This window comes from Capra hircus, chromosome 10 (assembly GCF_001704415.2).
Source record: "Capra hircus breed San Clemente chromosome 10, ASM170441v1, whole genome shotgun sequence".
In the NCBI taxonomy this organism is placed as follows: domain Eukaryota; kingdom Metazoa; phylum Chordata; class Mammalia; order Artiodactyla; family Bovidae; genus Capra; species Capra hircus.
In genome coordinates, this window is record NC_030817.1 from 99,501,057 (window position 1) to 99,516,332 (window position 15,276).

At 42.5% G+C, this 15,276-nt stretch overlaps 1 protein-coding gene across 8 annotated transcripts in view; it reads right to left on the reverse strand.

Annotated features, from left to right (window-relative positions):
- The window catches only part of EPB41L4A (erythrocyte membrane protein band 4.1 like 4A), a 284,136-nt gene that overhangs the window by 21,394 nt on the left and 247,466 nt on the right, over positions 1-15,276 (reverse strand). For 6 of the 8 annotated variants that reach the window (XM_018053741.1, XM_018053736.1, XM_018053740.1 and 3 more), the window contains 2 exons: positions 13,072-13,119; positions 11,908-11,985 (listed from right to left, as the gene is read on the reverse strand). In XM_018053741.1, coding sequence (XP_017909230.1) covers positions 11,908-11,985; positions 13,072-13,119 — 126 coding nt within the window. The remainder of the gene's footprint in view (positions 1-11,907; positions 11,986-13,071; positions 13,120-15,276) is intronic. The other 2 variants (XM_018053739.1, XM_018053743.1) reach the window with 1 other exon arrangement.

A 15,276-nucleotide genomic window follows, 5' to 3' on the forward strand; every position in this document is an offset into this window, starting at 1 on the left:
ATGTGCTGTCAAAAGTATCAAAGTTATCAAAAAGGTCAAAGGTGTCAAAGGTATCAAAAAGTTATTAGATAAGCTGTTTAGAAGTTATTAAGAAATGAAATACAGATGACACCACCCTTATGGCAGAAAGTGAGGAACTAGAGAGCCTCTTGATGAAAGTGAGAGAGGAGAGTGAAAAAGTGGCTTAAAGCTCAACATTCAGAAAACAAAGGTCATGGCATCTGGTCCCATCTCTTCATGGGAAATAGATGGGGAAACAGTGGAAACAGTGAGGGACTTTATTTTGGGGGGCTCCAAAATCACTGCAGATGGTGCCTACAGCCATGAAATTAAAAGACGCTTACTCCTTGGAATGAAAGTTATGACCGACCTAGACAGCATATTCAAAAGCAGAAACATTACTTTGTCAAAAAAGGTCCGTCTAGTCAAGGCTATGGTTTTTCCAGCGGTCATGTATGGAAGCTAGAAATTCAAACACTTAAGTATGGTGGCATAGTGCCTCGGCAGCGGGGTAGGCACGGAACATTCTGGTTCCGCTGCTAGTGTGATTAAGAGAGAATGAGGGCTGAGCACTCAGTGTGGCCAGGGTCCTGGCAGGGAGAACAAAATGAGGGAAAGCGAAGCTGAGGGGAGAGGGGGCTGGGGGTACAGGCACTTGTCATGTGAGGTCAGGGGACAATATTATCAATCCTGTCCATTTTCAAAAGATAATCTACAAATCTGGATTTTTTTTAATGAACTCTTTTATTTTTTAAGTAATGGCAATCAATTATGAGTGTGAAGATACTGAATGGGCCTAGCAAAAGCCATCATGGACCACACTCAGTCTGCAGATACATCAAGCCTTTCTAAAAACAAGGGTGAGGAGTTATAGGGGAGAGAGAGAAACAAGTATTAAATTAAAGCAAGTGCATACTTAATGTGTAAATAATGTCTAGAATGCATTGATGCTGTAAAGCCATGAGTATTTTTTGCAAAAATCAAAGAACTGTTATCTGAATCTTTAACTTTGAATCTATGTAAGTTCTCGAGGGAGCCACTCCAGGGTGTTTCTTTCACACTGCTGCTCCCAGGACATGGGAAAGCAGTGCGGCATCACACGGTAATCATCCCAGGACTGGGACTGCATGAGCATAACTGTTTCAAAACAAATGAAAAGAATAGACCAGTCTGGAGTCCTTTCTTTCACTGAACAGATGTCTTCTGGTTGCCCTGTTACAGCACTGTGGTATGGCTATCTGGATTTGCTTATAATGCAGATCAGTGGACAGTGGCAAACATTCATCTCACCTCAACAGAGACAAAGGAAAGCAAATTCAAGCCTAAAAAAAAACCTAAAATAAAGTAGCTTAAAAGGAAAAAGCTATTTAAATCTCTCTATATTAAAGAGGAATTGTGTTAAGTAAAAAATTATCTGTAACACACTTCAAGTCTTTGAACTGTATATATTTCCTCACTAAAGCTTTCATTTCTATTATTTGAATATTAACAGGATACAGTCAAGGTATTTTTCACAAATTCAAGAACGTAGTTCCCTCTCTCATGATACATGCAAAGAAATTAAAATTGAACATATGTGGTTATGAATTTGAACATTAGAAATAGCTAAAGAAAAATATGAGAAGATACATGAATATTAGAAATAGCTAAAGAAGAAATAAGATATACGATTCAAAGTCATATGATTAATAATTCTTTGAAACAAACAGTTATTTTTTACATTTTGACTACATATACAAACACATATGTATATGGATTTTCATAGCCAAGACCTACACCTCCGAGCCATTTGCTGTATCATGTAACAGCCAGTGACCAACCAGACCTGCTAGGGGAGAACTGTCCTGTATACCCCCAGGACTGAGGAGCCCAAAGTTAGGAAGAGATGGTCAGTGGGAAGGTGCCAGGCTGGCAAGGAGATAGCTCCCTTCTCACAGGAACCCACACCTTGCAAAGCCCGGGGATACACATAAAACCAAGTCCGTGCAATTCTCAAGCCTGGAGTCTTTTAGACGCAGCTTCCATTCTGAACTAAATCACTGCGTAGTTCATGGACAGGACTAAATTTCACTGATTTTATTTTTAATCAGTTAAGTCAGAACCTTTAACCATTTTTGAGGGGTCAGGTGTACCAGTAAGGGTGAAACCTGACTGAGGCAAACCTACTTTTGCTAGAAGAACATTCCCTAGACAATTCACAGGAAGCACAAGGAGTACATGCTCATTCTTCCGTTGTGGACTTCAGCTAGCTGCCTTCATGCTGGTAACAGAAATGAAAACTCCTACCTCCAGTACCTTGCTAGTAATAAGAACTATATTAGAAAGAATTCCGACCATGGCCTGTACATTTAACTTCTATCTTCCTAATCAAACAGTTGAAAGTGAGGGCAATGAAACCCTGTCAGTTAATATCCTTGGGACCCACATGTTCCAGAAACAGATGCCCTCTACCGGTGATGCAGCTTCATAAATATTCTAACAAGGTGCATTAAAAATGTAAGGCTCATTGCAGAGTCACAACAGAAGCACATTTTCCTGAGTAATGGGCGGTGTGGCTGCCTTAGTCTGTAATGAAGTTTGAAATTACACCCTTACAAAAGGCCTCTGGTTAATGGTACCTCATTACAAGAGTGAAAGTGTCATTTCTTCCATCACTGACCTACTCCAGAAAATACAGATGCTACTTGGAAAGGAAAAATCTTACCCTTAAAGGCAAGAATACTGTAATACTCAGTCCTTAGGAGGCAGAAATTAACTGTTTCATTTATGCATAAGTAACTAAAGGAATCTTTATATGTACAACATGTATCCTATAATGGTTCTGTCTTGTGAGTCTCATTTCTCCTGAGACGGTGAGACACGCAAAGTATTGGGTTTTGCTTCTTTCCTGATAGATTTTCATTTTAATGCAGGAATTTAAATTATGAAGAATAAAAACACTGTAAGCATTATATTGATATAGGGCCTTTTGAAAAGTCAAAATTGCCGGGAGCCAGTGTGAGGAAGCCCGACCGTGACAAGGTCATGAGGAAGGAAGCTGACATACGCAAGGCGTGCTCAGACTTCAGGGACCCCTCTGGAAATTCCTAAGCATGTACCCCAACAAAAATCTGCCGGCTTTTGTGCTCTGCTTTTCCACTCTTCTGACATTTTCTGGAAAAAGTCAATTCAGGGCTATAGTCTTCTGCATTTGAAAGAGTGTTTCAATCCAAATACCCCTCTGATGGCTTTCTAGCCTGCCTGCAGGACTCGTACAGCTGCGCTTGTGATTGTTTGAGGCCTCCTGACCGCAGGAGGCACAGGAAGCTTAAAACATCCTAGGAATGTAGGGGCTTCCGAGGAGTCAAAATCTTTAGAATAGGACTGATTAAAAGTTTCATTTGTTGAGTCAATGCTTGCTGCCAAATTTTCATATCCTTTTAGATATAGTTGGTATATAGAAAAACAAGTAGTAGACCTGGTATTAGCAACATTAGATCTTTGAGTTAAGTACCTTCTTTGTTATATCCCACTGCACCTTTGTTCTATAGAGATGTAACTTTAATGCTTTAAGGAGATGCAGATTAAAGAAAAACACTTCAGGGGAAACAAAATTAACATTCATTAAGGAAGAGAGCCAAAAAGTGTTAACAAGCCTCTTGGCCAGAAGATAATGTAAATCACCTGAGACCTTTTGTATACAAAATGATGTACAGAAAGAGTCTGGGCTGCGAATGCTACATAATTTTGTGTTACCCATTGATCTCCATGTTTTATCAAAAGTATAAAAGGCCTTCTGAACAATAAAGGATGGGGCCAGGGGCCAGGGGCCGGGGGCCAGCTTCTCGGACCAGTTTCTCGGACCAGCTTCTTGAACTAGTCTCTCGGCCTGGTTTCTTGGGACTCTGGCTCCCCCCGTGTCTTTCTCTTTCTTCTTCTCTCCCTTTCCTTCTCTCTGCTCTTTAACTTCAGGCTGAATCTCCACCTGGGGCGCGGAGGCTCGCCAGGTCTACTTACTTGCCCTGGCTGTTAAGACCCGCACGAAAGGGAGCTTAAGGCGAGGCACCCTTAGATATTCAAGCGGGCGCCGGTGGCCCAACGTAGATGGTGCAAATTCCTTGTCTGGAATTTTATTGGCCTTCCGCGTAAACCAAGCTATTCAGCCCTCTTCCTCCACTTAATCTTCTTACTACACTATAGTTTCTTAATCTGATCTTACATTAATAAATAAACAAGTCTTTCCACACCAACGCCGTCCACCCTTCGAATTCCCTGGATCCACCAGGGCTGGACCCCGGCACAAAATGTTTTATATTTTGACTTTTTACAGTCATTAAAGTGTTAAGGGGGGAAAGAGTCCGTTGCATTTTTTACTGGGAATATATTCATTTTCAAACGTTATATTTAAAGTTGAACCTCAAAAATGCTAAACATTTCTTTCCTGTATCCACTAAGGCAATAACTCTACATATCACATTTTGTCTATTTCCTCAGTACAGCTAAGAAGACTTAACAGCTAGACCAAGAAGCCTAACCATACGGAGGCTTTTTTGTTTTTTTTTAATTCTCCATCATTTTATTTTATGTTTTTTTGGCTACGCCACATAGCATGTGGGATCTTAGTTCCACAACAGGGATGGAACCCACAGCTCCTGCGGCGGGAGTGCAGAGTCCCAACCACTGGACCACCAAGGAAGTCTCAGCTTCTGTGTTTCGGTTAATATATAAGGAAGAGAGTTGTTCTAGACCAGAGCGTTTTCCAGTAATGTTTCAGAATAAGAGAGTTCTGATATCCTTCCTTCATATCTCACCAAACTTCAACACCCTACTTTTCCAGGCTATCCATGCAATTTCGATTTTAACTGCATTTAACACTTAAAGTTTGTAAAAGATTGTGATGATGAAATGCCATATTGTTTGATAACAATAATGAAGATAATAACTATTCTTGGTCTCTTCTTTCCATCTTCCCAAAATAGTTCCGCTTCTTCTGCAAAATTCTTCACATTACCCAGTGAATTCTTATACAAATCTCTGTGCATTTCACTCTGTCCTCTACCCTTACCGGGGCAGTTTCATTCCTAACAGGACATTCCTTTAGACCAGTTCCTAATTCATTTCTCCTTCACGAGATAAAAGACCATGTTTAATACAAAACCTGAGCAATCATACAGAGCAAATGTAAAATGACACTTTGGATGATGAGGAGCAATATCCGTTGCTCCTGAGTTCAGCCTAGTTCCAGCTCTGTTGTTATCCAACTCAGAGATCCCTGGGCAAAACGTTTAACCTTCTTTGGTAAGTCTGTTTCTTCATCTACTGAATTTCTGTGAAGATCCTTTCCAGATTTAAAACTCTATGTTTTTCTCTTGGTGCTTCACTTACAAGGCAGCCAGACTCTTTGAAACAAACCTCCACTCTTCAGCCACAGCACAACTCTCCCGAAAATTGCTTCATATGGCTACTCCATCGCTAACAGTAACTCTGCAGTTCCAACCGATTGTGGACTTGTGTTTCTCAACAACAGCTCTCATTCTGGGATCACCTGCTATAAACCAACCTTCTTTTTTTTTCAGTAGTTTTTCTTCCCTAGGGAAATTTCTATCAGTTCCAGGCATCTGTCAACATACTCCCTGAAGACCAGCAAGCAAAAAATTCATTTGCTTTTCCCATCTTCCCCCACCATCAATAAATTAATCTTATTTGCTCCTAAAGGTACTTCAATCTCTTCCACTTACACCTTATGCTCTCCCTCCTAAAATGGGCTACCCTCGGCACAATTTCCTCTCCCCAACTCTGCTTCTGTTTTTGTAATCGTTCAACCTGCCTCGAGTTTAGTCCTCTGAGAACATTTCTCTGTTGCTGTAGCTTTGTGCTTCCATAGTTGTCTCTATCAATTTGGATTATGCTCTGGAATCCCTAAATTATCCATATCAAATGTTTAAATCTTAATACAACTTAATAAAGTAGAAATCAGAAGCCTGTGCCATGGGTGTACCACAGTGAACCTCACTTCCAGTGGCTCTGTACAGACTACCCACTCCAGACCCACAATTTGTACCTGGTTTGCAGCCCAAATACTTCTGTCAGGGACAGGAACCAGGCAGGAAGGCATGCTTGCGAGGAAACAGTTATCTATTTTCAGGCCATGTGGAATAAACACGCTTGGGTTTAAGTTTGCCATCATCCAAAACACATTCTCCCCTTAAGGCACAGGGACAGTAATGTTTTGTTTTGTTTTATGATTCTAACAACAACAAGACCCTACCAAGGCCGTGATCTAGACCTGCCTGCCTCAGCCACATCATCCCTGTTAGCTGCAGTGCCACAGAGGATGGTTTCTTACTTTTCTCAGAAAAATAATATAAAAGACTTTGTGGAACCCATTTAAAATACTTCAAACCATCTTAGTCCATTATTCAGATACAGATTCTAAGACACCTAAAAAGCAGGAGGAAACTCTACCATTTGTGGCAGGATAAACTCACAGGTTAGAAACACTGGCCTCTTTGTTGTTAAAGGGAGCGGCCCCCACTCTGTGGATACAATGGGGGCTTCAGGTAACACTGAGCAGCACTGAGCGTTCTCATCAGTCGAATGCAGGGCGCTTTCTGCTTTCAAAGCACCTCCATTATCTCAGATCTTCACAAACCTCATGAGGTAGGCAGGGCCGGGATGATCCCATTTAGCATGTAAGAAAATTAAAACTCGAGAGGGTAAAGGAACCAGCTTTTAGGCACGGAGCTCTTCAAAGCAGGGACAGATTCATAACGCACGGTCCCTCCTTCTTTGTTCTGTGCTCTATTTCACCCACACGCATGCACACATGTGCATACATATCGCCTCATGTACATAATTCATGCGATTATGAGGCACACGGCTCAGAATGAAATTTGGGAAAGGTCCAAATGGCCCCCTGTTGCCAATTTATTCTAGTCCTGTTCTTATCCCCAGCTTCTCTCATTTTTCTTACTCTTTTAATTTTCGCCAGGCTCCAGAGTTACTTCCACTTTTATGCTTATGCAAAAAACACCAGACTGGTTCTCTGCCTCACTGCCCCCTACCTCCTCCAAATCTCCCACTTCAAATCCTAAAAGCCTAGCAACACATCAAAGCTAATGACTGAGTAATCCACAGATCCCAGTGAATGCCTAAAGGAGAGCTGATTTTCATCAACAGCACAAAGGATATTTTGCAGACCAGTTCCTTTGAATGTGAAGGATATTTTATTAAGCTCAAGGTATTTTCAGAGAAAGCTGGCTTATGAAAGGCTTCACTGTGATAGATCTACTTCTTAGGTCCTCCTTCAACATACTCTGTGGGCAAGTCCCAAGCACGGCCCAGGGGTTCAAATCCACAAAGGAGGAGCCAACTGACCCTTCTGATTTTGCGTGCAAGATTCAAAATTCTAACTAGTGAAAACTAATGCAATCTAATACTCACAAAGATCATTAATTTAATGCTTCTCTGTACTTGGTAGGTTTCTAATTTGATTAATTTAATTGAACCAATTTTTTCACAAGTCGGTATAGAAAAGTTAGTAATCTCAAAAGAAATTTGCAGCCTTTTAGATTTCAACCTTACCAGTGAACTAAAATATCAACTCCATTTCGCAATATCAATCTATCTTTCACTATTTAGATCATAATGACCACTTTCTAACTTTTTGGAGATCAGATACCCTCTTAAGAATCTGATTAAATCTACAGACTCTTATCACCAGAAAATTGTATGCTTGCAAACAGAGAATTTTACATTAAATTGCTTGAGATTATGATACCCCTAAAACCTACCCATCAATTAAAGGATTAAAAAAGCCTGGTCTGAAAATACGAATGTGTAGATAGGGAAGATGGGGAAATGGAGGACAGAGTTAAAAGAAAAGTGGAAAAGGCTAGAAAGAGGGTGTAGGAGAGGTCGGGACAGCCAAAGAAGACGCAGCGACACCAACATTAGATATCCAGCTCGGTCTGCCACAGTGCTCTCACCTCCTACAGCTCAGTTAGTCTCTGCAGTAAGTCAAGGAAACAGATCAGGCAGTACACACAGCATTTTAAGGATGAGAAAGCTAAGTTTAAATTGGTTAAATGGTTGCCCAAGGTCAAACAGCAGGACATGGCAGAACCAAAACCCTGACCCACTCCCTTAGGGTTTTATTTTTGCCTTTTTTTTTTTTTTTTTTTTGGACATTTTATCACTGGTTCCTAAACAGGACAGATGTCAGAGAGGACAAGAAAGAAAGGGTGAGAAAGAAGCTAAGAAAAGAAAAGAATAGGGGGACTTGGGTGAGGGAAAATAATGTGATAGAGTAAAAAAGGCAGAGAAGAGGAGAGATGGAGGCAAAGGTATGCGTAGAGACACCACCAGGCTTCCCTGGTGGCTCAGACGGTAAAGCGTCTGCCTACAATGCGGGAGACCTGGGTTTGACCTCTGGGTCTGGCAGATCCCCTGGAGAAGGAAATGGCGACCCACTCCAGTACTCTTGCCTGGGAAATCCCATGGACGGAGGAGCTTGGTGCAGGCTACTGTCCATGGGGTCACAAAGAGTCAGACACGACTGAGCAACTTCACTCGCCAGGGACACTGAGAGGAAAATAAGGACTCTGTCATCTTAGATGTTATAACAAGAAACTGTTCCAACTTCCAGCTAATTATACAGAGAAAAAAAAAACCTGCTTTCTCAAACCTCAAAATCTGGAAAACTGTAGGTACCCATGCAGATTATGAAAACAGTAAAAAGACAACTAAAGTAAAAGAGGATTAAGAAATATATAAACAATTTCCCATACAAAGGAGGCGTAAGTCTCTGCTGTTGAAAATTCTGTGGAACGAGACCCTGCAGTTACTGCCCAGCAGTCCTCGCCCATCTGGCCTCACTAGCTCTCGACCCAAAGCTAACAGAGGAAGTTGCTCATCTACAGTCATGGTTTTCTAAAACTGAATCTAAACAACATCCTTGTCTCTAATACTAGCCTTCCAGAGTCAGCGTGGATTATGATTTTTTCCATGTTTGTTCAAAGCCACAACCACTGCGTTGAATAAAGCTGATTTGTAACACTGTCTTGTTGGCTTGTGTGACTCTTCACACAAAATGCGAGAGACTGAAACCGTTATCTATGGGAGCAGCAAAGCAGCCCGCGCTCCCAACAGGCAGACCCTGTGACAAGACAGTATTGACACAGCATTGTCTTGAACCTAATGTGAGAGACTCTCCTTATGTTAAAAAAGCAAACAAGGAAACAAACAACAACAACAGAAACTGCAACAACAGCAAGAAGCACTGGCAGAGGAGATAACATCCTGAAGACCACACGCAGTCTCCAGAACGTCTCTCCGGAGGGAGTCTCTCCCAGCTCCACTGGACACATCACGGGCTTCAAAACGGTGCTTGAAAAGCTCATGTGCACAGTCTTTGTCCTTCTGCCCCAGGCTACAGTTCCCATGGGGGGAGAGGAAAGTGGGGTGTCTCGGGTGCAGGCTCTGACTTCCAAAGCGAGAAAGCATCGGAGCTGAATTTAGAGACCTTGCTGGCAGGAAGAAGGAAATCAGCATGTTCAAGACTCACTTTGCCCCCACAGAGTCGGACCCGGCTGACGCGACTTACAGCAGCAGCAGGGTTACCAGAGTCCTTTCATAAAAGCACAAAGGATGCTGCTGAGAGCCTGGCTGGGTCACTCTGCTGATGGAAATAAGAAAAGGCAACTGAGGCTGAAGAGATTCAGTCTCTCCCCCGAAGCTGAAAGTCAGACATTGTTAGACAACCCTTCATTACAGACACAAGACATATTGGGACTATTAGCAGGGCCACAGTATAAATATTCAGACCCACATATCCCAACGTAGAGTGAGTGGGTTCTGGCAAGATTTTAAAGGCTGATAATGGGATGGAGTGGGTTAGTGGCAGCACTGCGTCATGGGGACGTGGCCCCTGGGGCAGAGTCCTGTGCAGCACCACCCCGCACGCTGAGCCTCCAGCAGGATTCTCAGGCATGGGATTAGCCCTGCAAGACCTGCTGCTTCCTTCGCCCACTTTCGCTGTGCCTCTGAGAGCCAGACTCCAGACCTCATCTTCTACAGACACAGCCACCCTGTGTAAGCCCAGGGCAGTATCTCTACAGGTAAAGGAAATTATTTTTGCAAGTCTTTGTGTCAGTGTGCTTTGAAAGCAATTTCTCATTAATAGCCTTATAAAGTACTTTAGCACTTAAACATTCAGAACCACCATCATTCTAAAATATACTATTTATACAGTACAAAAAAGCCAATCTGAAAAATTGTTGATGAAACTGAGGTAGAGGCAGAAAACACCTATTAGGAATATGAAAGCCAGTGCTTCTAGATCAGTAATGAGCTATTTAGGAATTTGCTGGCAACCTTTAAATAGTGTTTCATTTTAACAGCAAATGTCAAGTTAGTACTTCTGGCTCAAAAAGACACTGTTCTTAAATAGGCTGGCTCTGAGAAGCTGAGAATAGCACACCAGGCCCTGGTCCATAGGGTTGCAAAGAGAGGGGCTAAAGCGACCTCGCATGCACAAACTCAGAATACACCCAGCAAAACAGAAATATATTTGTTAAGACATTGGCTTGATAAGTAGGTCCATAGAGATGGGGGAGGTGTTTTTCAGTTTGATTTGTGTTGTCTGTGCAGAAATACTGGATTTTAGAGTGGGAAGAGGGTACCTGAGGGAAAGCTACCGTCCACACGCAGGTTTTTACAGATGAAGAAATTGGGATCATTTCCTTGAGAAAACTGTCCTAACACATTGAGATCTCACCTCTATCAAGAAGGCTCGACACAGAAAGTTTTCCTAAGAAAGTGGTCCGCTCTCACAGTGCTGGCTGAGCAGCTATTACACAGGTGTTGTAGTTAGAGAGGGATGACTCAGTGCATGCCACGCACAGGGGCTCTGAGCACGGAACAAGGACCCTGGGGATGGTCTCACGCAGCTTCCTCAGCAGGAGACAGCCCAGAAGAAGCAGTCCCGCCAGAGTCCACGTCAGAGGGGCACGGGTGTCCCCATGGTGGCGCCGTGGTGTTTGGGGGCCAGGTGCCCCATTGTGGAGTGCTGCCGTGCGCGCTGTAGGGAGTTCAGCAGCAGCCCTAGTCAGCAGCAATCCCCCAGCGTGACAGCCAGAAGCTTCCCAAAACAGTACCAGATGTCCTCAGGGAAGAGAGGGAAAACAAACTGTCCCCAGCTGGGAACCACTGGATTAGAAACTGGCATAACCAATAACTAGATCCCTCAGCTCCCCAACCTGGTGTTCTCTCATCATGGATTACTTGTTTTCAAATAAATCTTTCAGAATTAGGAAGAACTGATTAAATCAGTGAATTGTCATCATTAATATTGATTACATGTCAAATCATGTTACTAACATGCTCTTAAGACTAAGTCCTAAAAATATGAATTAATTGCATTTACCCATCTAATTGTGTGTGCCTGGCCCAAGTATAAACACATTTGCATTTACATACACATAAGACTGAAAGTATGCAACTATGAGTGTCTTGGTTTTTGGTTGGGCAAAGAATAATGATGTCATGTTAAAAGACACTTCAGGGAGAGTTCTCTCTACAAATGATAACATTTCTTACCACTCTTAGGCAAATTCATTACATGTTGTACCTAAATATAGATCATTGCTTTTTTTTTTTAAATTAACAAGAAGGAACATCACTGTTAAACTGTTTAATCATCTTATTATAAAGATAAGAACCTCAGTTCAAAGAGCTGAGGTTTCCTAAAATAGTACTTCAGAACCATTCCAGATTTCTTCTTAAATGCAGCTGAGAAAAATCAGGTGTGAAAATTCATAGGATACACAGGTTCTACAATCAGTGGCAGCCGCTGATTTCATATTTCATATCATATTTATTTCATAAATATTTTTTTATTTCATATTTCATATCATATTCCAACATTACCTGTTTCTCTTTTTCCGGTGCTCTCTGTTAGAATTTTCTGATTCACTACCGCTGCTTGTGTTACAGCGTGAGCGTGACCTGAAAAGAAAATAAAAGGAAAAAAACGATAGTTATGACAAATGAAAAATTCCAGAAAGGTTCATGTAGGTTCTTTAGAATTAATTTTGCAATAAAATTACCAATTCAAACATAAGTGGTTGTCATAGCCCTCTCCCAATCAGTTTCTCAGTTCAGCTAGCCATCTGAATGTCTACAGAAATGTGGAAGCAGACTAAAGTAAACGTCACCATGCTCCTAGAAAGGACCACAGAATCAAGTGCTTTCAACAGAACTCTGAGGTAGAAAAGCTGTAAGTCCCTGCGGTGGACGAAATATGGACTCAAAGTCCTGTCAAACCCCTACCCCCACGAAGAGAGGGAGAGCTTATTTCTACTTCGCTTGAATTTGTGCTGGTCCTACGACTGATTTTTCCAACAGAAGGAGGTGGAAGGGATACTCTGCCAGTTCCAGGACTATCTCTTAACAGAGCTGGCAGCTTCTGCTTCTTCCCAGCCACCTAGGTTAACCGGGTGCAGAGATCATGGAGAGAGTTCCCAGGCGGACAGCCATTCTGCCAGGGACCAGTTAAACTAGCTAACAAACTGCTGCTCAATCAATAGAATCATATAAGATATATACGGTTGTTGTTATATCCAACCACCCAGGTCTGGATGGTTTTACTGTAGCAAGACATAAGCGAGGGACTTCCCGGACAGCCCAGTGGTCAAGACTCCATGCTTCCATTGCAGGGGGAAATGGGTTCAATCCCTGGTCAGGGAACTAAGATCCCAAGTGCTACTGTGTGGTGTGGCCAAAAAGAAAAACCGAAAGAAAGAGAATAGAAAAGAAAACAAGAAAGAGAGAGATAATGGAGATAGCTCCTCTAAGACAAAAAGAAGCAGGAAAAAAAAAGAGAGAGAGAAACTCCTAAAGATGTTAAGGAATGGAAGACTGAGAACCAGCTGCAGCCAAAATTGTTATTTCAAAGTTTAAAAAATTACAATATCCTTGAAGCAGTGACTAAAAACCAAACATTTCCCACACTCTCGCCTCAGGTCTGAGCTGTGCTGACCTGCTAAGCCCTTTCCCTCTCCCTCGACCCTCCTTCCCTCTTGGCTTTTTTACCTCCTCCTTTGCTTTAGATCTGAATCTTCACCACTGTTATGGGCTTTCCTATTGGGGGGGGGAGGGGGTAAGAAAAAAGAATTCATTCAGGAGGACAGAAAATCATCTACTGGCTAAGGAAAGCATACCAGAATGAGTTCTACTTCAGTTAATGTACATTACACAGTCATCCATTCACGTCAGTCACCAAACGCATGAGTCACACATACAGGCCCAGCTCTACAACAGATCCCAGAAATGATACCAGCTGGCCTCAAGAAGCCAACAGGCTAGCAGGGGCTACAAACAGTCCATAAGTAATTATCCACACCTATCTGTGTCTGTAATTATCTATTAAGTAATTAACAGCTATAACAGTAATTATCTGTTAAGTTCCACTCATCCAATAACAGAGTCCAACTGTAGCGCCCAGATCTGCAATTGAAACAGAGCACTAACCTACTTAGGCCCACCAAATCTAACCTGCCTCACTTGCTTTTAGTTGATTTTAAACTAACCACTCCCTAGCTTCCTTATGGATAACACCTCCGATGTATGGGTCACTATAGTAATGGTTGCTTACATTGTTTTTCAGGAATGTGGAGTTAGTTCTTGCCCAGTTCAAACTGGTTGAAACCACTGACCATTCAACCGGCCCCGCGTGAGTATCAGACGGATGATCTTTTGATGCTAGAGGGCCAAAACCTCTACCCTCAGAACACACTAACTCTGCCATTTTCTGAACAGTTGCCATGAAGAACCATGAAGCTCGACCACTCTTGCAGAAACCACCGAGTACCTCCCTCTTCTTACCTCAATCACCTCTCCCCACGCCTCATACACCCTTCCTCTTTATCCTATAAATATCCCTAAATCTGATCTTCAGGGAGACAAGTTTTAGATTTGTTCTCCCATCAACTTGCTTGGTTATCTTGTGAATAAATGATTTCCCTGCTGCAAACCTTGGCATTTCAACGTCTGGCTTGCTGCAAGTTAGGCAAACAAACTCAATTCCATAACACAATCTACCAGGCCACGTTCTGCCATAATCTGATGTCAGCTCTCACCTGAATGCCATTTCCAACATCCCAGCCTCCACGTCCCTTGTCATCTTCCCTAAGGACCTCTTTACTGCAACTCAGCAACCCCATCAGGGTCACACTTTGGACTTTATTATCTGTAACCACCTGCAAAATCCTTGTTCTCTAACCTCAATCTCCTCTCCTTCCTGAATACCACTTCCTATTTATCTTCAAACAGCTTCAGTGGGGCACCCTGTTAAATGTGTGAGTTCTGTAGTCCTGAATGTGAATCCCGTCCCATCTGATGATAAGCAGTGTGATTTAAATACAAGACTTCTCTTCTGAGCCTCAGCTTGAATAGTACTTCCCACACAGGGTTGTTACAGCTTCCCTAGTGGCTCAGAGGTTTGAGCATCTGCCTGCAATGCGGGAGACCTGGGTTCGATTCCTGGGTCGGGAAGGTCCTCTGGAGAAGGAAATGGCAACCCACTCCAGTGTTCTTGCCTGGAGAATCCCACGGACAGGGGAGCCTGGTGGGCTACAGTCCACGGGGTCGCAAAGAGTTGGACATGACTGAGCAACTTCACTTCACTTCACTTCAATTCACACAGGGTTGTTATGAGGATAAAATGAATCAATATATTTAAAATGCACACAGTAGGGCCTGGCCCACTCTAAGCACTCAATAAATGTCGGTTACTACCATTGTTGCTTCTTCAATGACTTCCATTCTACCTTTCTGTGACCTCAGTAGTACTGTCTGTCTATCAACCTTGCAACTTTCTGTCAGCTAACTTTTATTTCCTCCCTGACTCAGTTCGGATTTTCATCATCACAATAAGATGTATGCCAATACTTGAAACTTCCTCTGATTGTGTTTTTTGTTCAGTCTTTATGACAAAGCTCCAAAGTGGGTGAATCCAACTCTCCATGTTCTTTGGGCCAGCCCTCAAAAGCTGGCAAGCAGTGCTAGATGAGGTTACATAAAAAGGCATGTTAACTACACCACAAATCCACGTGCATACTCTCAGATCTACAACATGGCCCAGCAATCCTACCACCCTTCTCTGATCTAAGAACTCTCAGGTTCTTCAAAGCTCTTTCAACCTCCTTTCACCTGGCAGCGCTCTGACTCACTGCACCGCGGCTGCAGAAAATGACTGTGTGTTCTCCTTACAAAGCAAAAAGGAGCCAGCCATTAGAT